Source organism: Haliaeetus albicilla, chromosome 16, assembly GCF_947461875.1.
Source record: "Haliaeetus albicilla chromosome 16, bHalAlb1.1, whole genome shotgun sequence".
In the NCBI taxonomy this organism is placed as follows: Eukaryota; Metazoa; Chordata; class Aves; order Accipitriformes; family Accipitridae; genus Haliaeetus; species Haliaeetus albicilla.
The window spans coordinates 12114943-12135527 of record NC_091498.1 but is presented as its reverse complement, the minus strand read 5'-3'; the positions used below and the strand labels follow the sequence as shown (position 1 = coordinate 12135527).

The 20585-nt window shown below is 42.6% G+C and overlaps 1 protein-coding gene across 2 annotated transcripts in view; it reads left to right on the top strand.

Annotated features, from left to right (window-relative positions):
* LRP5 (LDL receptor related protein 5) overlaps window positions 1-20585 on the top strand; it is a 178186-nt gene that overhangs the window by 33056 nt on the left and 124545 nt on the right. For both annotated transcript variants that reach the window (XM_069803476.1, XM_069803474.1), the window contains exons 2-3: window positions 1912-2308; window positions 19388-19585. In XM_069803476.1, the coding sequence (XP_069659577.1) occupies window positions 1912-2308; window positions 19388-19585 (595 nt within the window). The remainder of the gene's footprint in view (window positions 1-1911; window positions 2309-19387; window positions 19586-20585) is intronic.

The following is a 20585-nucleotide window of genomic DNA, read 5'->3' as shown; positions in this document are numbered from 1 at the left end:
TTATATCACAGGCTTGAACCTCTAGAAGATGAAATAACATACCTGTTGTTTCTGCTCTGTTCTGTGTGTTGTTCCTGGCTTTGAGTGGCCAGTGTTTGGACCTCTGATGGGTGCATGTGGGAAGCAGCAGCATCAAGTGAAAGGGTTGGGTATGAAGCTCGGGGTCAGCAGTTGCCTGGTGTAGAACTCCAGCAGCTGCCGCTTGAGTTAGAATTGGGGTGAGGAGTGAGAAGGGTAGTGGGGTTCAAGGTGACAAACAGTAGGGGCAAATGAAAATAGCTTTTTGTTTGATGACATAAGATCCCTACCAGACTTTGGCAATTGGAGGAGAGGCTGAGGGAGCTCCATTACTTCCAGCATCTAGTGGCTTTTTCTGAAATACTGGCATTCTCCTCAGCTGCCAGTGGCGTTCACAGTTGGGGCTGGTATGATGGCATCTTTGTACTTGGCTGCTGCCTTCTCAGCCATATCTGCAGATAACCATTTTTCTTGTTTACTGCTGGATGAAGAAGCAAGCCTGTGCTTTTAGGAGAGAAATGAAGTGGTTTACTTGGCCATCAGTCTGGCTGATATGGTTGGGAAGGAATGTTCTGCAGTATGTCTAGTTAATGTCCTCTTCTGGAAGAAGCAGGTGGGCCGAATCATGCATTTGTCTCTGTTTGTTTGAATCATGCCCTCTCCCACCATAGTGGGTCCTTCAGAGGATCTTTACAGTCTCCTTCTGCCAGAGTTTTGTAATATTCTGCCTGGGTAAGCGGAGGGAGGAGTTGTAGGACTCAGACCTTCATACCTTTCTCTCCCTCTCAGTGTGTGGAGGGACAGCCTCAATTGCAAGCACAGATTTCTCTCTCTTTGTATAATGGCAGATGAGATCTGGTATGACAGAAAAGTCATCTCGTCTGTGCTGAAATCTCTGCTAGTGTTACTACTGCTTTTGTATGTCTTGCTGTCAGATCCAACTCAACGAGGTTCATTTCCTTGCCTCTGATGAGTCTCTCTCCACACCTCCTTTTCTGTCTGTGAATGCCAGCGTCATCTGCCGAGGTCCTGTCATGGTCCAGCTGAACCTTGCACAGAAGAGATGTAGAATTTGTGCAGTTACTGCTGGAATATCTCTACGGCTGTCACTTGGACATGTCTTTAAGCTTCCCATCCCTTTTGCATCAATCATAAGTTAGCTCCCCTTTTAAAGCCTGTTCCCTGTCATTCAGTACTAGGACTTCAGCTTCCACCACCCACTTAGAGCTTCAAACAGCAAGAACCTTTGTCCTTTTTCTCTGGCTGCCTCTTCCAGCTAACAGCAGTCCCCACAAACTTCCACAACCCATATCATCATCTTCCTTCAAACTCTTCCTTAAATTTCTCTCCTGTTGTGGTGTAGCGGAGAAGATAGTAATTCTGAACCTCTGTCACAGTCTTTGCCATCTAGGAGGGCACTTGGTAGGAGCATTTCAGGGTGTTGTGTCTAGTGCTGTTAGCTTCCAGCCTGCTACTAAAAGGCATCAGAACTTGCCTTCTGTGTGTTGTTACTACTTCAGCTGGGTGAACCAAGCTTTTAAACCGTGAAGACTTAATTTGTTCTAAACCTGGGTTTACGGATTGACAGAAGGTATTGTTGAAGGGCCGCAGTTTGAACTCTTAACTATGTTGAAGACGCTATCCATATCCTGTAGATAGAGAACTGGGCCTGCTTTTCCCTCTGTCTTTTACTCCTTTGTCTGATGTGTGGAAGGAAGAGGTTTTTGGGTAGTGTGCATTTTTCTCTCATGTGAAACTTCTGTGTTCCTTCTGCTGTACTGCCTGCCCTGCTGATCTCAGAAAAGAAATCCTCCTCTGCCATATTCATACTCAGTGCTTTAACATCTGTAGATGCCAGTAATACTAACATGTCTTCATTTTTTTCTTCTGTAGCATCTCCCTTTCTGCTTTTTGCCAACCGGCGGGATGTTCGACTTGTGGATGCTGGAGGCACAAAGCTGGAGTCCACTGTGGTGGTCAGTGGTTTAGAGGATGCTGCTGCGGTTGACTTCCAGTATTCGCAAGGCATCGTTTTCTGGACAGATGTGAGTGAAGAAGCCATCAAGCAAACTTACATTAACCAAACTGGGAATGTGGTGCAGAATGTCATCATTTCTGGTCTGGTTTCCCCGGACGGCCTGGCATGTGATTGGATTGGGAGAAAACTTTACTGGACGGATTCAGAAACCAATAGGATAGAAGTAGCTAATCTCAATGGAACATCTAGAAAAGTCCTCTTCTGGCAAGACCTTGATCAGCCCAGGGCAATAGCTTTGGATCCTGCTCATGGGTAAATATTAATTTGACTTAAATGCTTAAATGGATACAGTGGTGATTTATGTTGAGTTTTTAGTTCTGAAAAAGAAACACAGCCTTTTGTTTCAGTTCACATTTTCCCAAGGTATTTTTCGCAAGATCTGTAGCTGAACATATGTTTGAGCTTAAATATTTTGTGGCAAGAAATGACAGGCCAGACATAGAGCCAAAAAAAAATACAGCTGTTCTTAGGTGCCAAGCCAAATATTCAACCAGTATGATGGCCTAACTTACTCCATTGCACTTCTGAAAAGTCATTAATTTTTCAATCCTTTTTTATTGTTATCTTCTCAGTTGTCTTGCCTGGTAAGTTAACTTTCATTTGATATGTGATGCCTATTTAATGTATCTAGACAGCAAGGCATGTAAATCTGCTTGAGTTGAAACAGGAATTCTCACTTGCTATGCTCTGGTAAACAAAATCAGGATATTTTTGATTGTTGATATTGATAATCATTTTTGTGCCAGCAAGTAAAAGAATCCAGGTGAAACCGGGGACTCTCAATGCTGTTAGGTGACCAGGTTAGGAAGTAATAAGGGAGCAGGCTGGATGTGTCACTTCTAGTGCTCTTGAAAATACTTGTACCTCTGTATGGCTCCTCCCTCCCTCTTCAATACTCCCCACCATTTCACATGTGCTATTTGCTATCCCTGTGCACGAATAGTACTGATGTTGTGCAGCTTGGGTCCCGTATTCATTGTAGTGATGACTGAAGATCTGCTGTGCCAGTTGGATCCCTGGAATAAGGGGAAGAGAGAAGGGAGGTGCACTTCTCTTGTGTGCTGTGGCGGGTTGACCCTGGCTGGATGCCAGGTGCCCACCAAAGCCGCTCTATCACTCACCCCCCCCTCACCCCCCCCCAGCTGGGCAGGGGAGAGAAAATATAACAAAAGGGCTTGTGGGTTGAGATGAGGACAGGGAGAGATCACTCAACCAATTACCGTCACAGGAAAACCAGACTCGAATTGGAGAATTAATATTTATTGCCAATCCAATCAGAGTAGGATAATGAGAAATAAAACCAAACCTTAAAACACCTACTCCCCACCCCTCCCTTCTTCCTGGGCTTAACTTTACTCCCAATCTTCTCTCCCTCCTCCCTGCCAGCAGTGCAGGGGGACAGGGAATGGGGCTTGTGGTCAGTTCATCACATGTTGTCTCTGCTGCTCCTTCCTCCTCAGGGGCAGGACTCCTCACACTCTTCCCCTGCTCCAGCGTGGGGTCCCTCCCACAGAAGAGAGTCCTCCACAAACTTCTCCAATCCTGGGTCCTTCCCACGGGCTGCAGTTCTTCATGAACTGCTCCAGCGTGGGTCCCTTCCATGGGCTGCAGTCCTTCAGGCACAGACTGCACCAGCCTGGGTCCCCCACAGGGTCACAAGTCCTGCCAGAAAACCTGCTCCAGCGTGGGCTCCTCTTTCCACGGGGCTGCAGGTCTTGCCAGGAGCCTGCTCCAGGGTGGGCTTCCGACGGGGTCACAGCCTCCTTCGGGCACCCACCTGCTCCAGCGTGGGGTCCTCCATGGGCTGCAGGTGGATATCTGCTCCACCGTGGACCTCCATGGACTGCAGGGGGACAGCCTGCCTCACCATGGTGTTCTCCACCATGGGCTGCAGGGGAATCTCTGCTCCGTCACCTGGAGCATCTCCTCCTCCTCCTTCTTCACTGACCTGGGTGTCTGCAAGGTTGTTTCTCTCATGTTCTCACTCTTCTCTCTGGCTGCAGTTTCTGTCGCGCAGCAACTTTTTTTTTCCCTTCTTAAATACGTTCTCCCAGAGGCACTACCACTATCTCTGATGGGCTTGGCCTTGGCCAGCGGCAGGTCTGTCTTGGAGCCGGCTGGCATTGGCTCCATTGGACATGGGGGGAGCTTCCAGCAGCTTCTCACAGAAGCCACCCCTGTAGCCCCCTGCTACCAAAACCTTGCCACACAAAGCCAATACGTGTGCACAAATCCATACAAGTGAGGTGTTTTGCCACTAATCTACTGCTGTTTTCACAACTTTTTCTCAGGGATCACTTTATCTTCCTCTTCTGTATGGTATGTGTAGGTAGGTTTCTCATCTGTTAGAAAATCTGGCGTCAGCTGGCATTTTCGCTGAGTCTGGCCTCATTGCAAAGGGATGGTGAGTTAATACAAGGGCTTAGGATAAACCAAAAACTACTTTGTATTTGTGGTTTATCCTACACTGGGAGTTGGACAGTCTCATGAGAAACCAGCTTCTTCAGGTGTATGAGAAGTGAAAATTGAAACTAAGCAACAGAGGGCAGCTTAAGATTGTCATGTCAGCAACTGCCATGCTACACCCTGGAGCTTTGTCAGGTTGTTTTTGCAGTCATTCCTGCATAAGGCTTCCCAGATGAATGCGAGGAGTTAGGGGTACATTTATGATTAATATGTAAAGGACGTATAAGTACTAAATGGGACTGTATGTACCCAAAGAAACGAAATCCTTAGTTTTGTTGACAAGTCAAATGCTGGAGCTGCCTGTATCCTTCAGATAACTGGTAGAAAGGTACAGCCATAATCAGTAAAAGGGAAAGTGGAGTGACTTTGTTGGAGCAAAGGAATTTTCCAGAGGGGACCTTCTCCTCTTAATCCTGACTTCACTATGGATACCTTTAGGTGAAAGGAATTCTTCCCATAGCAAATTGCTGTATTGAAGTATTTAAAATAAATTAGCAGGAATCCTGTGTGTATCCTGACAGCAAGTAATCCATGCAGAATTAATTAATGCTGAAGATCTAGAGTTCAGTAGTATAATTTAAAGAGGGAATATGATGTTAAATTGAGTATTTTATAATGAGGTAGATCAGAGAGAGTGGAATGGTGCTTTCCATGAAATACCAGTGCCAGGCTGACATCTCATAAGTGGATGCAGTTCCTTGCCTTTTGACTATTTTCTTTAAGGTAGCTTAAATATTGGTTGTGGCAATACATTTCATGCCATATTATGTGCTTTTTTTACTCTCCTGTTTTGGAAAACTGAAGGGATTAACTGGGGATTTCTGGTAGTATATTGCTCCTATGCTACAGGACATAGGAAATTATTATTTTTAATGAAAACCGGATTGGAACAACCAGGAGAGAAAGTATTGTTGGTACAGGTCAAAAGGAAGGCTTTCTTAAAATCATCAGTAATGATGGTGAAGTTGCAGTGCTTCTGCACCAAGCAAATTTCTGTGTTTGGAAGGAGGGATGCAGGCATGGTTTATTTTGCATGACTTTGAAAGGCAGTTCTTTGCAGCAATACTCTGTGCAGAACAGATGTGCTACATTTCTTAAACATACACAAAATCCAGTAAGTGTAACAACAGAAAACACCGTTTTGGTGTGTGTTAGGTATCCTACCTTGTTTTTGCCTTTCCGTAGATTTGTGGTAGCCTGTTCTTTCTTTCCCGGAAGGGTTGTCTACTTCCAAGTATCTTGCACTTACTCTTCTAGGGAAGGTGTGCAAGTATGAACAGTTACTGTGGAATGGGCTAATATAAGGAAGAAGATTCATTTGCCAGAAATGTAGATGTCTGCATGTGAGCTGGTCACCTTGAGACTCTCTAGTATTAATCAACAAAATTGCTTGAGATGAGGAGAGAATGACAGTTGTTCTGACTTTTGCTCAGATCAATTCCTTGGGTTGCCAGTGCTGCTGTCCCGATCATTAGTTCAGTCTACAAGTTGGGTTTTTTTTCCACTGGGAGCAGCAGCTTTACATGAAACACCTTTGTCAGTTTTACCTTGTGGCAGATGTTTCTAATTGTAAGCCTGTTTGATTTGTGGATTAATCCAATGCGACAAAGCAACATAAATAAATGGTCTGTGAAAATGTATTATGGAGATATACATGTATGCTTTATAATTAACCAATTAATCCCCACTATGGTCTATTAAAATCAGCCTCCATATTGCTGCTTTTCTGGGTAAGAGTGACAAAGTCCAATATTGCAGAAGTGTCCTATTGAATTAAAGGCAGGTTTGCCCAAATAACTATCTAATATAGTAAACAATAAACCAAAAAATCATGCTTTCTGTATATTTGTGGAATAAAGCATTCAAATTTAATTTGCTTTTACAACCACTTCATTTCACATGGTAGTTCCGAAATATTTCATAGGTGCATCTGTGAAGTACTGATCATTACATTTGACTTAGGCACAGCAGGCTCTAGGTTTGAGCTCCCCTAGAACCAGTTGTTCCTGGTTTACTGGTATTTTCTGGGGAAAAAAGAACCATTTAGTACCTTTTCATTTGTCTTTTTGTTAATAAGTTTTTGTGATCAGGTGGCTAATGCAGTTACTACAACTGACAGAAGAGTAAGAATTTGTGCTAAAATTTAGAGCACTTCAGTAAGTTTGTGGGGTTTTTTTCTGGATCATAAAATCTGATGAAATTTAGACTAGGATTCTTCAAATAGTTGATGCAGCCTTAAAGTTGCTAGACATTTGCTTTTGGTCCGGAATAATTTCCACAAATGTGATTTTGGCCTTTTAACAGTTTCTTCTAGAAAAGTGCGGGAAAGCTTAGAAAATGAGGAAGAAAACTTCATTAGGTATAGGCCAGTCAACTTCAGTTTCCAGAAGAAAAATGGGACAAATAAGCAGTTTGTAAATGCTTAGCTGATACTAATAGTACCCAAGCATGGGTTTGTTAAGAATGCTCTGTGTCAAACAAATCTAATTTCCTTCTGTTGACAAAATAACATGTCCTTGTGTAGATGGGTGACACCTTCTCGTCTTTTTAGCTTTAGTAAGGCTGTTCTGCAGAGATGGATGCAGGACTCCATTTAATGTTGTGGTGTTCACAGTGGGATGTCGTGCCCAGAGTGGCGTTTGCCTAATAAGTAGGTTTTATTCCATTTTGAGTGCGGTTCTTCAAGACATAGACTAGTTCGAGAGAATAGAGGAGAATGTATTGAATATACAGTGATCATCTCTCAGTAATGTTATAGGTGTAATGACCAAGCCTTAGGGCATGGGAGATGAGCTAGCTGACTTCTAGCGATTCCTTTCGAAGCCTTTTTTTCTGTGATTTCCGGCTGACACTCAAAAGTCTGATTTTTTGGGATGTTTTGGTGGGCTTGGTGTAATGCCATTTTTAAAGACAGCTTCATCATTTCCACACTCAACCTACCTTCCGCCTTTAATGGCAATGCTTATCTGAAGGTTATAACTTGAAAGAGAGAAGCCCTTGTCATCTCTCCCAACAATCATTCAGATCATTTCTAAAATTTATTTCTTTTAAGGCAAGCTGTGAGAGACTATTGCAGATCATCTGTGGGTCTCTACTCTTCCCAGCTAGTGAAAATCATTAAATGTACAGGATTTTCTGATGCTCCAAGACAGTATCATATGTAACATGGCATTCTTTTCCATACACCTTAAAGTTTTCTTGCTGGATCCACTAGATATTCTAGGAATCAAAGCAGGCAGAATATGTGATAAACCAATTATCCTGCTTCCCTGAAATTAAAGATGAACTAAGCAGACAGAGGAGAGTACAAAACATTTTTCTGCAAATTCACTGACATTTTGTTCTGAACATCCAGATCCCAGACCTGGTGTAGGTTATGTGAAGCTGAGTTTATTTAATGGAAGATATTAGGCTAAAATTCATAGCACTGTTTTGGAGAACATTAGCATTTATATACATTCTTGCTAGGTGGGCCGCTGATGGGGGATTCAGTAGTGTTGGTGTTTTATTAAGTATGAGTTCACAGCTTTTGCATAAGTATTTTTGTGTTCTCAGAACAGCAACTTCTAACAAAACTTAGGTTAGTGTATGTAAAGATTTTACTTAAGACCAACTAAAGACATAGCTCAAATTCTGTGCAACACAGTGCAAAGAACCAGAAGCAGGAATGCATTTCAAAAGCAGGTCCTTATCATGTGTCGAGGCAAGCAAACTTCAGTTTCCCAAAAAGAAATTTTGAAAAGAACATATGAATACATAGCCAAAACAAATGAGTTAATTCTCAGTCCCGTAGGGGAGATCTTAGATCTGAACAGCCTAGAATGTGTGTTGACAAGGGCCATTAAATCTTGGACCTCTAAATCTAATTCTAAAGGCATGCTACCTTCAACCTGTAACACAGGGCTCTGATTCTGAGAAGCTGTAGCATATCCGTAATCCTCAAATCTGATTTTCACTGCTGAGTGCTTAATGAAGAAGTTAGTTCACATTATTAAAGCCTACAATGTATTAGAAACATCTATTTTGGTTAATATAAATCTTGAATTTGTTCCTAGTTGTGTGATGGCTGCTGCGATATCTTCTAGAACAAGTGTACTGTTCAAGTTCAGGCTGTATTTTCTATGGTTTGGCTTATTCAGCAGACAGTACTGCTTGACAAGTTTCTGCCCCCTCTGTCTGCTGAAGCACAAAGAGCTGAAACATCTGACATCTGTGAAACGGTTGTTTTAAGGAAAAATAAAACCTGATTGCCTCCAGAAAAACTGTGCTGTCTTGTGGGTTTTTTTGCATGTGTGTAGCAGCAGCCTTGGTGCAGTCACTGGGGTTGTTGAATTGGCCATACCTGAGCTGGCATGCTAACTCGGGTGGGGTTTGTAGAAATGATGTTTGTGGAGGAGGGGAGCAAGGACTTTTGAAGTGGTGTTGACTGGCTGAAGGAAAGCTCCAAACCTGTTTCTACATTTCCTCCCTCATTTTAGTTCTTAAAATGTCTTTCATGACTTGCTATGGGTCTGTTGGGCAGTGGAAGTGCTAGCAGACTAGCGCAGAAGCCGACTTCATTTATGGAGCAGTATTCCCCTTTTGGAACAGCAGAGGCTTTAGGGGAACGAAATGAGATGCAAATTAGAAAACAGCAATAAAAAAATTGAGTACAAAGGATAAAGCTATTAATCATCAGTTTTGGCATTCTGCAGAGTGGCCATTGGTTTAGAGGTTAAAACAAGTCTAATCAGGTTCTGAACAGCGTTAGGGAAGTGTGTGCCATAGCCCAGCCTAACCATCGCTTCAGGTTGCTTATGGCAAATTAGCCAAAATCTGCAAGCAATGACTGTCACTGGCAAACTAGCTAAAATCTACAAGCAATGATTGTCATTGACCTAACGTATATTTGGCACTGAAGGAAGGAAAGGATTGGATGACTAAATATGACAAGTGGGATATTAAAAAATGGATTTAGAAGGGACAGCTGTCAAGATTAGAAAGCTCTCAGTTCAGAGTCTAAAGTTAAAAGCCTCAGACATGCCTAGGTGTTAATACAGTGTTTCCCCAGTGTCACAGCAAAACCGTGAACCAGACCTATAGCTGTTCTTACATAACTCACAACTGTGTTTATAGCAGCACTTAAATAAAACTGCAGTGGTGTTTACTGCTGATTCACCAGGACCTTGGTCCCACACAGCAGTATGTTGTGTACATAAGGTTAAGCATGTTGGCTTTCTGTGTTGAAATCATTGGGATCTGTATGCTGAAGCCTGATCTGTATGAGCTGCAATAGACTGAGGCTTTGAATATTTTGATTTAAATGACTGTGAATGGTGAAATGTTTTTAACAGTGTATCATCTGATCTTAACTCCTTTGCAGTAGTTGAGGGGAGGGGGAATACTGAATAAAATTCGTGACTGTTACAAATACTGAAGAAGAAAAATAGCAAACATGCTATTGTTAAAGATTATGGTTTTTAGCAGCTCTTACTTCTGCTTACGGCTACTCAGTTAAAATGCAGAAGATGGACTGTTTTTGAGTGAAGCATGATTATTGCTGCCTTGAAAGCTGGAGATTAGTTTATATCCTGTGTGTCTCTATTTAGTAATTAATTTCAAGTATAAAATTATTTTGAAGCTTTTGGTTAATTATTTGAAACACTGTAATGAGGATGAATATGAGTAGCACAGTTGTTTTCTTAGAATGTAAGAAAAGTACTCAACCATAAAATTGGTTACAAGTCATATCCAGTATCTTGGTATGGCTGTAATTTCTGGGAGTTGGAAAGTTTTTGATATGTTGTGTGGCCAAATAGCTGCATATAGTCTCATGCATGTGAAACTTGAAGTTCTTGTGGGAAGTGTTATTTACTCTAATTTTCAGATGGATGCCCTTGATGGTGACAGCCTTTCCATAAATGTTTCATCAGTCTCTTTTCCTGCTCATACATATGACTAAAGGGCATAAATTGTTCAAAGACCATTTGCTTCGAGAGCCGAGCTGCCTGTTCAGAGATGGCAGAAAAAAGTGTTGGTTCCTCCCTGCCCCCCCCCCAGCTGGAATTGCATGGGGAAGAGGTGGAAATGTGTAGTCTTCCTTAATAACCCCATTGAACTCACTCCCCTGTTAGCACTCTTTTTTTGCTACAAGTTCTGTGATTCCTCATATCCTGAGTCCTGGAGACTGAGGCTTCTTTGCCCTGTATGCATATAGTCATCTTAAGTAGTTTGGGAATTATGGTATTCTTATCTTTTTAATTTCTACAGCATTTCTTAAGGGAACAGGATGGCTTTGGTTGTCTCAGTGCCAGTGTGTCTTGCATTGGGTTCTCAGGTGAAGTCAGGAATGTAGCTTTGGGGTCAAAGAGGTGGTGGAAGCTGGGATTCTCTTTGATTAGAGGGCATGATGGGTGCAGTTTACAGCTGCACAGAGGCAGCGTGGAAGTCATGGCGTATATGACGTGTTGGTCTGGCTGGACTGGCACCATTCTGTTTGTCATGAATAGGTGGCTTTGGTTTAACTCAAAACATGTTTCTAATTTTTTCATGTAAAATTAAGCAATAGTATAAGCTGAAGTAAGAGTTTTTCCACATAACCTGTTGAATGTGTACTTAAAACAGGGTTTTGTTAAATTGTGTTTAAAATTGTAAGCATGCAAATGAACATGCTTAGATTGCATGCCTTGACAAATTATTGCCTGTTGAGTGTACTGTTTTCCCAAACATTGAGTTAAACTGCATCAGCATGCTGAAATAGATAAAACGCATTGGCTTGAGCTAAATGTTCAAGGGCAGTTGTGAGATCTGTGGGTAAGAGAGCAACCAACACCTTACTTGCACAATTGAATTACTGTTGTTCAATATGTTTGCTGGACCCCTGTCCTCCATTAAGTCAGTACAGTGTGTAGACATAATTTCTTGAACTGTCCTGATATGCTTTGATCCAGTGTTCCTTATGGAGAGAGGAAGAAATCTAGGCTTAACTTTAGGTAGAGGTAGTTAAGTCAGAGGTTAAGTCATGACTGGGTCTACCTGTAAACAGCAGAGGGTGGGAGGTGTCTCACAAGCTGATGGAGAGAGAGTTTAACAGTTCATTCTACACTTTTTGGTAGGAGGATCCCCTGACTTTTGAGTTGCTGCAGTGTGTCTTAAAATGGGTTGAAGGTAGTGATATTTGGACTATTTTTCCCTTTCCTAAAATAAATCATACTTTTTGAAAGAGGAGGAGGACCTGGAGTCAATGGACAGGATATGAGCCAGCAATATGCCCTTGTTGCAAAAGAAAGCCAACGCATCCTGGGCTTCATTAGGAGTGTTGCCAGCAGATCAAGGGAGATGAGCCTTCCCCTTTACTCAGTGCTGGTGATGCCACCCTGGAGTACTGTGTTCCGTTCTGGGTTCCTCAGCACAGAAGAGATGTGGATGTGTTGGTGTGAGCCTAACAAAGGGCCACAGAGATGATTAAGGGATTGGACCATCCACCATAGAAGGTGGGGCTGATTGAGTTGGGATTGTTTACCCTGGAAAAGAGAAGGCTCAGGGGATCATATCACTGTGCATAAATATGTGATGTGAAGGAGTAAAGATGATAGAGCCAGACTCTTCTCAATGGTATCCAGTGAAAGGACTAGAGGCAATAGGCACAAACTGAAGTAGAGGAAGTTCCGCTTAAATGAAAGAAAATACTTGTCTACTGAAGGGGTGATGAATCACTGGAACAGGTTGCCTGGAGAGGTTTTGGAGTCTCCAGCCTTAGAGATACTCAAAACCTGACTGGATGAGGTCCTGGGTAACCTGCTCTGGTTGACCCTGCTTTGAGTGGTGGGGTTGCAGCAATCTCCAGAAGTGCCTTCCAACCTCAGGAATTCACTGATTCTGTGAAAAAGCAGCCTTTTTGGTGCAGGGCTCGTGACCTCAATGAGGTCCTTTCCCTACCTTGTTTTCTGCGACTTCCCTGACCACCCTAGAGTGGTAGTGTAATGCTGAGTTGCTTGTGAAGTGCTTTCAATATGAAATTATTTCTTTATATATAATATTGCTTCATGTCTCCTCAGAAATGTCTGGGAAGAAAAAGTTATATTGTGTTGTCTCTTGTACCTTATCTAGTAACCATGAGGAGCAATTATGAAGGCTCATTTTATCTTCTTATGGCTGTTTTTCTATTCTCTGTAGAGTTTTTGCATATGAATGTGCTGGACATTCTTTTAGAGGGGAAAGTGCGTAACACACAAAGCGTGTGCAAGTCTTCCCCCCCCCCACCCCCCCCCCCCAGAAATCCTACCAGTGCAGTTTCTTTTTCTCAATATATCAGAGATATTTGCAGTAATACTGCATTCCAAGTTGAAAATTCTCTTTCTAACCTCCCCAAGTAGTGTTGCAAGTATCTCATTGCTGCTGCCCTCCTTCTCTAACTTAATGTGTTTGGAAATCTTCTTGAGTCCCTCTCTCTGAGGATTCTTCAGCTTCATGGTGTCATGTATCCTGACTTTTTAACAAGCTATTGAAGCTGTTTTGAGTGTGTGCTTATTTACCTTTGAGAAATCACTAGGGTGTCTTACTCCCTTCCATATGGGTGAGTAGGGAAAGATGTGATCTTTCTTTGCAAGCACTTCATTGCAATGATATTTGAGCATCCATCAGTTGACAGGCAATTATGTTTTTCCTCTTTGTTCTCAGTCGCCAAATAGCATACTATTTATATGTGTAATGTATATGTTTTAAAAGAATAAACTTGTCAGAATAAAACACGTAAGAAAACTGTAGTGGAGAAGGGTGGTTCTTGGGGGTTTTGTTTGCTTTGCTTATATACATGTCTTTGAATACAATGTGATTAGTTGTGATGGTTACCTGCTGTGGCATATTTTGGGGTTTGATGTAATGTTTTTTGTCAAGAACATCCAGGTCTCAACGTTCAGTGCTTGAAAAAAACCAAAGAGGTAATTTGAGTAAGTAATTTGCAGCTTAATTCTCTACAAGATAGCCATTCTTTTCCCTTCTGTAAACAATTGGTGCTATTTAATTTCACAGTTGAGTTTTTGTAACTTTAAAGGTGGGATGTGGGAAGTAAGTTTTAAATGTGCAGGAATCTAAACTTTGTAGCAATTTCCTGTAAACTCCTGTTTTGTGCCCTAGGCTCATATAAGTTCAAGAACATTGCTGAAATTGGAGGAGTTTTTGCTGATTTACATCATCTGTACAACTGGCTCCTTTTGTGTAAGCAGGTTATGTAAGATTTGGCAACCATACTGCATTTCAGGAGGTGGAAAAAGCGTTTGGGCAGTGTTGGCTGCTTTTTATTATGTCTGTGATACCTTCCAGCTCCGATGGCTGATGGGCTGCTCTTTGAGGGCATGGCCATGATTTCTAATCTTTGCAAAAATGATGACAAGAGAGGTGAAGCGCCAGGAAATAAGAAATGACCTGCAGCTTTAAAACTGAGGGGAAGTATGGGCTTCATCCTGTTTTTGCTCCCGCACCTGGTTAAAATGAGTTAAGCAGGAGGAAAGAAAAAAAAAAAAAAAGACTGCTGGAGTGCAGTTTACCAACTTTAAAATCTGATTATTTTTGCAAGGTGGCTTTCAGTCCCATTCTTCTGATAGTACTGAAGCACTATTCAAGCCCTGATTCAATGTGGTAATTAAGTACGTGCCAAAACCCAGTGACTTGCTGACTGCAGTTGAACTGCATTTGTTTAATTGCCTTCTGACTAGGAAGCTTGGTAGCAAAGCTTGCAGCTACTGTGCTTACTAATAAAGCAGTAACTGAATTTTACAAACTCTTTTGAGTCTGGTACTTCTGGCTACTGGATGATAGACTGGATAAACCGTTAGTGGTTGTGTGTTCAGAAGGAAGTATAAATTTACATCTTCTCCCTGATGAAGCTTTGGCTTTTGCTCTGCTTTGTTCCTGCTGGTTTCTTTGGTGTAACAATGTGCAATTCAGTTTAGGGACAGAATTGGTGCAATTGTTGCAAAATTATTATTATGATGTTAATCTCTTCTCCCCCTGCCCCCCCTTCCTTTTTGCCTTGAAAGTCTGGAACTAAAGGTTAAAACCCAGTAAGGGAGAAGACACTTAAGCTTCCTTGAAGAACTGTATAAAGTAACCTGAGAGTTTGTCCCAGGGCTGCTTTTTGTCCAGTGCTTCTCTAGTGCTGTTTGGTTGGGGGTTTTTTAAGAGCATTGGTTTGTGATAGCTGCTTAGCAGCGAATTTTGCTCACAATGGCTTTTTTTTTTTTTTTTTTTTTTTTTTTTAATTAGCCCTACCTAATTGTAGGGTCCAAGGCCCTAATTTGTGAGTGACTTATCTAGGGGTAGTTGGAGAGTAGTGCCTCTTTCTCTGGGGAAGTTTCATAGATGGCTTCAGCTGTGTGGCCGCTGCCTTTATTTCTTCCTTCTGTTTAAGCACCACTGCTGTGGAACCATTGGTTGGACTGATCATTTGCTAAGGTAACTGAAAGTTGGTTTTGGTTTTTTTTTTTCATGTAGGGTGCTAATGTCAGCACCAGGGGTAGGAACCAGGGGAGGAACTGCTCCATTTGGCAGCAACGTGGTTTTAAATAGGCAAATGTAAACCAGAGACTTGCACTCCTGTTGCGCGAACAGCTGATCTCTTCTTACAGTGATATCCAAAATCCCACTTCAGGGTCTTGATGTGTTCAGAGACCCCCAAACCAGAGCTGATTTCCTATAATTGATGGCAACTCAGCACCTGCTGCCTGCCAAAAGGGTGGAAACCTGTTGGAAAAGGGGAGGAGGTTAAATGGAGACAAGAATTGCTTTTGCCATTCTCTTGCTTGGCATGCTTTCCTGTGATGGACCCCGGGGGTGCTTTGTAGCCTGTGGGGGGAATGAAACCATTACTTCAGTAGGTGCTTGATTACTGCAAAGACTCGATATATTCTGGAAAGTTCACCAGGAAGATCAGCTTTATGATACTTACAGGATTGCAGAGATAGCCTACAATCAGGATGAGGTGGTAATAATAATCTTATATATGTTGCATTAAAAAAGTCCAACTGGGAGAGAAATGCTTTGAAAGAATGCTGCCTGCATTCAGATTGTTCTACATGCTGTCTAAATGCATTTTCATCCTGCTAGCTTTCCTTTGTGGTACAGTTACTTTGCTAATACTGTGTAGTTTTAGACCTTTGAATGACACAGACATTGGTGAGGATTGAACTTGGTACCTGTTAATGAGTTAAAACCTAGGGATCTCATTTTCCTGTGGCAAATTAATGTGTGAAGTTGAAAGTACTACTTTTGTCCAACAGTGTCTGTGTGGCCAAGGATAAACACACATCACCTATGGAAATAGCCAACAGGTTTTTTTGGGGGGAGAGACTCTTGAGCTGGAGCTCCTTTAATATAGAAAATCTGTGAGGGCCCTTTGGCTTACAGACTTGTTTTTTCCTTTGCTTCATCTGAATGCACTGAGCTTCAGGGCAGGCTGCAATTTTAATGGGAGGTTTGAGGAGAGGAATTTTGCTCAAGGGTAATTTTGGGGATATTTTTTCATTCTTTTTATTTTAACCTACTTTTAAGGTTTAATTGGACTTAGCTAGTTTTGTCTCCTTTGATTTTGCTTTTAAATAACTATCATGGGATTTTTGATTTTGGTCTAAGCTCCTTTTTAGTCTGCGTTTGTACATTTCAATGTATGAGTAAGTGTGAGACTGTCATAGCCATATGATATAAACCAAAGGCACCTTTAATAGGCAGGTTTTTCTTAATTCAACAGTCCATCTTTTTCCATCTTCATTCCTGTAGAGGTGGATCAAGGTGTCCTTTTGTCATGGTTTAAGCCCAGCTGGTAACAAAGCACCATGAAGCTGCTTGCTCACTCCTCCCCACTGGTGGGATGTAGAGGAGAAAACTATAACAAAAAGGTTATGGGTCGAGACAAGGACAGGGAGGGATCACTCACCAGTTATGGTCACGGGCAAAACAGACTGGATTTGGGGGGCAGGGGGAACCCAATTTAACTTGTTACCAATCAAATCAAAGCAAGGATAATGAGAAGTAAACCCCGAATCTTATTACACCTTCCCCCCACCCCTCCCTCCTTCCTGGGCTCAACTCCACTCCTGATTTGTCCCCCTTCTCCCACCAGTGGCACAGGGAGATGGGGAATGGGGGTTGGGGTCGGTTCATCACATGTTGTCTCTGCTGCTTCTTCCTCCTCAGGGGGAGGACTCCTCACTCTTCCCCTGCTCCAGCGTGGGGTCCCTCCCGCAGGAGACAGTTCTCCGTGAACTTCTCTGGCACGGGTCCCTTCCACAGGCTGCAGTCCTTCAGGTACAGGCTGCTGCAGCACAGGTTTTCCCATGGAGTCACGGCCATCTTTGAGGGCATCCCCCTGCTCTGGCGTGGGCTCCTCCCCAGGCTGCAGGTGGGCATCTGCTCCCCCGCTCCCCTCCATGGGCTGCAGGGGGACAGCCTGCCGTCTCACCAGGGGCTGCAGGGGCATCCCTCCTCCAGCGCACCTCTTCCCCCTCCTTCTTCACTGACCTTGCTGTCTGCACGGGGCTTTCTCTCACACCCCACTGCCCTCCTCCACTGCAGGTTTCCCCTTCTTAACATAGAGGCACTACCACTGTTGCTGATGGGCTCAGCCTTGGAGAAGCTTTTAGCAGCTTCTCACAGGAGCTACCCCTGTAGCCCCCTCCCCCACTACCAAAACCTTGCCACACAAACCCAAAACACCTTTGAATACTTCAAGGTTGTGCAGGTGAGCCAGATCAGAGAACTGATTTGGCCTGACCAAAAGTGAGTATTTGGACGGATCAGTTCCACAGTCTGATTCACCAGCTGTTTGTGTAGACAGTTTCTTTTATGTCTGCTTTTCTCTGGCTTCCATTGTTTCTCAGTAGCTGCTTCCCCACACAGTTTGAGCTGCCACAAATTACAGCCTGACTTGTTGAGGAAAACCAAAATGAGTGGCAATTTACATTCATAGGTTGTCCTATGAAATGGGGCAGTTCAGCTACTGCTGCCACTTCTTCAGGAGCAGTCACTCTGTCCTGGCTGCTGGAGTTGAGATGTTTTGGGGAAGGCATCTGGGGACATGAGTCCGCTGCAGCCACTCTGAGGTGAGCTGTCTCAGAAGCCTGAGGACTCATCTGAATGGAAGCTTTACCATTTCAACTAGAAATTCCTTGTTTTACCCTCCCATGCTCAAGTGTATGTGTATTGTGAGACAGGTGAGTAATTTCTACCTGTCTGTTTGTATCTGTATTTTTATCTATATTCCCCTCTTCAGTAGGATACACATGCTAACGATTAGGTATGCTGCTGTGATCAGAACAGTCTAAATAGGTGCTGTGACTGCGCTGGAACTGGAGGTACAGCTGAATTGGGGTGCGGTATGTACATGGAGAGCATAGCATTTTAAGCCTAAATGAGTTGTGAGGGATGTGTGCTGGGGATAACTGTACAGCTGCTTGTTCCTCCTTGGCTGAAGTGTTGGCCCCAGCTGCACGTGAAGCAGCTACAGAGCTACTGCAGTTTACAGGAGCAGCTTTTGTTGCGAAGGGGAGAACATCCTGCTGAGAAACATGACAGCAATTACAAATGTAGTCCCCTCTTTGTTCCCAAAGTGGACGGCATTCTTTCGTAAAAGAAACCATGAAGCTTTTTTCCTCCATGTGTGTTCACAGTGCACATTCATTTACTTCCTTTGTGGTTTCTAGCATGGTTGCATAGCCAGTGCTGTCTTCTGCAGGGGATTTGAGGGTCTGGGATAATCCAGGTTATGAAAAGTCTGGCTAAGCGTGGGCTCTGCAAGACTGAATAGATGCCTCTTTACCGTGCTTTTCTGGAGCTACAGTGGTAGCAGGACTTGGCTTAGATGTAGCTTGGTGCACTTACCCAGCTGATGCCCATCCGGCACCATTGTTGATCTACTATAGCGCGATGAACTGGAGTGGTGAAGAGTCCAGTCAGTGCACAGACACCTAATTTTGTTTGAGGGCTCACTCGGGTCAAAGGCTTTCTGACACAGGCCCTGCCAGAAGTGACTGTATTGGCAATATTGTTTCTCTGACTGGCCTGAGGTAGCTATGCAAGGGGTCAGCTGTGTTGTGTTTGCACCCCTGGCATGCCAAATTTGCAACCTGGATATATTATGCTGAGTAATGTTTGCCAGCTGGGAACTGACTGGCCTCTTCTGATCAGACAATTTCTCTCCTAACTGTACAGTCTCAACTTTTCAGTCAGACATTGCGTGATTTGCCACATTTTGATCTGGTCCTTTCCAATTGATAAGTGCTGTTAGTGTCTCTATTCAGGCTACTTAAATTGCCCATAGGAGAACTGGGACATGGATGGGAGGGGAAAAAAAGCACCCCAAAATTTAATCTAATGTCATTCTAAGTCTGCATGGAATCATGATTTATTTGTTGACAGAAACAAATTTCAGGGCACTTGATTTATTTTATTCTTTTCTGTGTACAGACTTGCAAAAGGAAGCTTGGCTATGGTCATTGCCTGCTTGGATAGGTAATTAGTTGCTTCGGAATGTGATTTAGGATATTAATGTGTAATAGCTGGCCATGCAAGGATGATACTCGGTTGTAAATGCTTATAACAATCAGGTGCTGCCCAACATTGAAAGAGAATGGTAATACATTACGCAGAGGCAATGCTTGTGAGAGACGCTCTCATGAAGGACTTTTTTTGCACCCTCTGAAACTGTGGTTTGATTCACGTCAACAAGTATGTTAATAAGTATGTTAAAGTTTTGGGGATATACATTTGTGTATATACACCACTCTATGTATATACACTTATAGGCTTTGCAAAGAGCTGCCATCCCTTCTGTTCCTAAAGCTAACCAGCATTTATTGTGATTTAATTTGTGTGCACCTCTGCTTTCTTTTTCAGATACATGTATTGGACTGACTGGGGTGAAACACCTAGAATAGAACGGGCAGGAATGGACAGCAGCACACGAAAAATAATTGTTGATTCAGATATTTATTGGCCAAATGGACTCACAATAGATCTTGATGAGCAGAAACTTTATTGGGCTGATGCAAAACTGAGTTTCATTCATAGGGCAAATCTGGATGGTTCCTTTAGGTAAGTTTCCTTTAGAAAATAATATGATGTAAGTTATTTCTTACTTCCTGCATTTATTTTGAACTAAGGCGGGTTTTTTTCAGTAATCTAGAATAATGCCAATACCTTAGTGTTCTTTTTAAATGCAGTTGCTAATAGCCTTGCAAAAAGTAAAATAGCCTCACAGACTATAAAACTGGTTCTAAAAGTAAGACTATTTGTATCAGTATTTCACTATAGACTGTTCATAGCCTTCTTGTACAACAGGATTTTTCATTTTTAGGCTTATATTGAAAATAGTTGGAGATGCTTATCATTGGCCCTAGGCAATCTAACATTTAACTAATGACTGGGATTTTGCAGTATTGTTACTGTATTTTCTTTCAGCAGGAAATACACATTGAGACACACTTGTCCTTGGCACCATCCAAACATGTCCTTTGTGGCATGCCTATAAATTAACCAACTTCACCTTATTTCAGGTGCCAAGCATGCAGGAAGCAGATTTTCTTAAAGCCTGATAGAAAGCACAGTATGGAAGTTTTGGTTGGTGGCTGCTGTCTAAGCGTGCTGTTGAGTTCTGGCTTTTGTAGGCGCAGACAGGGCAGACCTAGGTGTTTGAGACTGCACTTTGAATTCTATGCAGTGTTCAATGGGCAGGTTGTATTGGTCCTGAAGGGCGAGTGTCATCTGCCAGTGAAATGTCCTGCCGACAAGGCAAGTCTCTGCATTCTGGTCTGGCTTTGGTCTTCAGATAGTTTAAAATGATGTTTTCATTTTCATAATTTCATAACATTTTACATGTCTGTGTTATGAAGTCATTCTGCTTTGGTAAAAAGTTGAAGGAGTTTTATTTTATGTATATCTGTGTAATAGAATAGTATGCCTCCCCCCCAAAACCACTGCATTTTCCATGGTGTTTTCCAATTTTTTTACTGTGGTGCATCCTGTGCCTGATTTTCACACTCCTAAAAGAGGAATAACAATATTGACGTCCTTTATAAAACACTCTTAAGTTCTT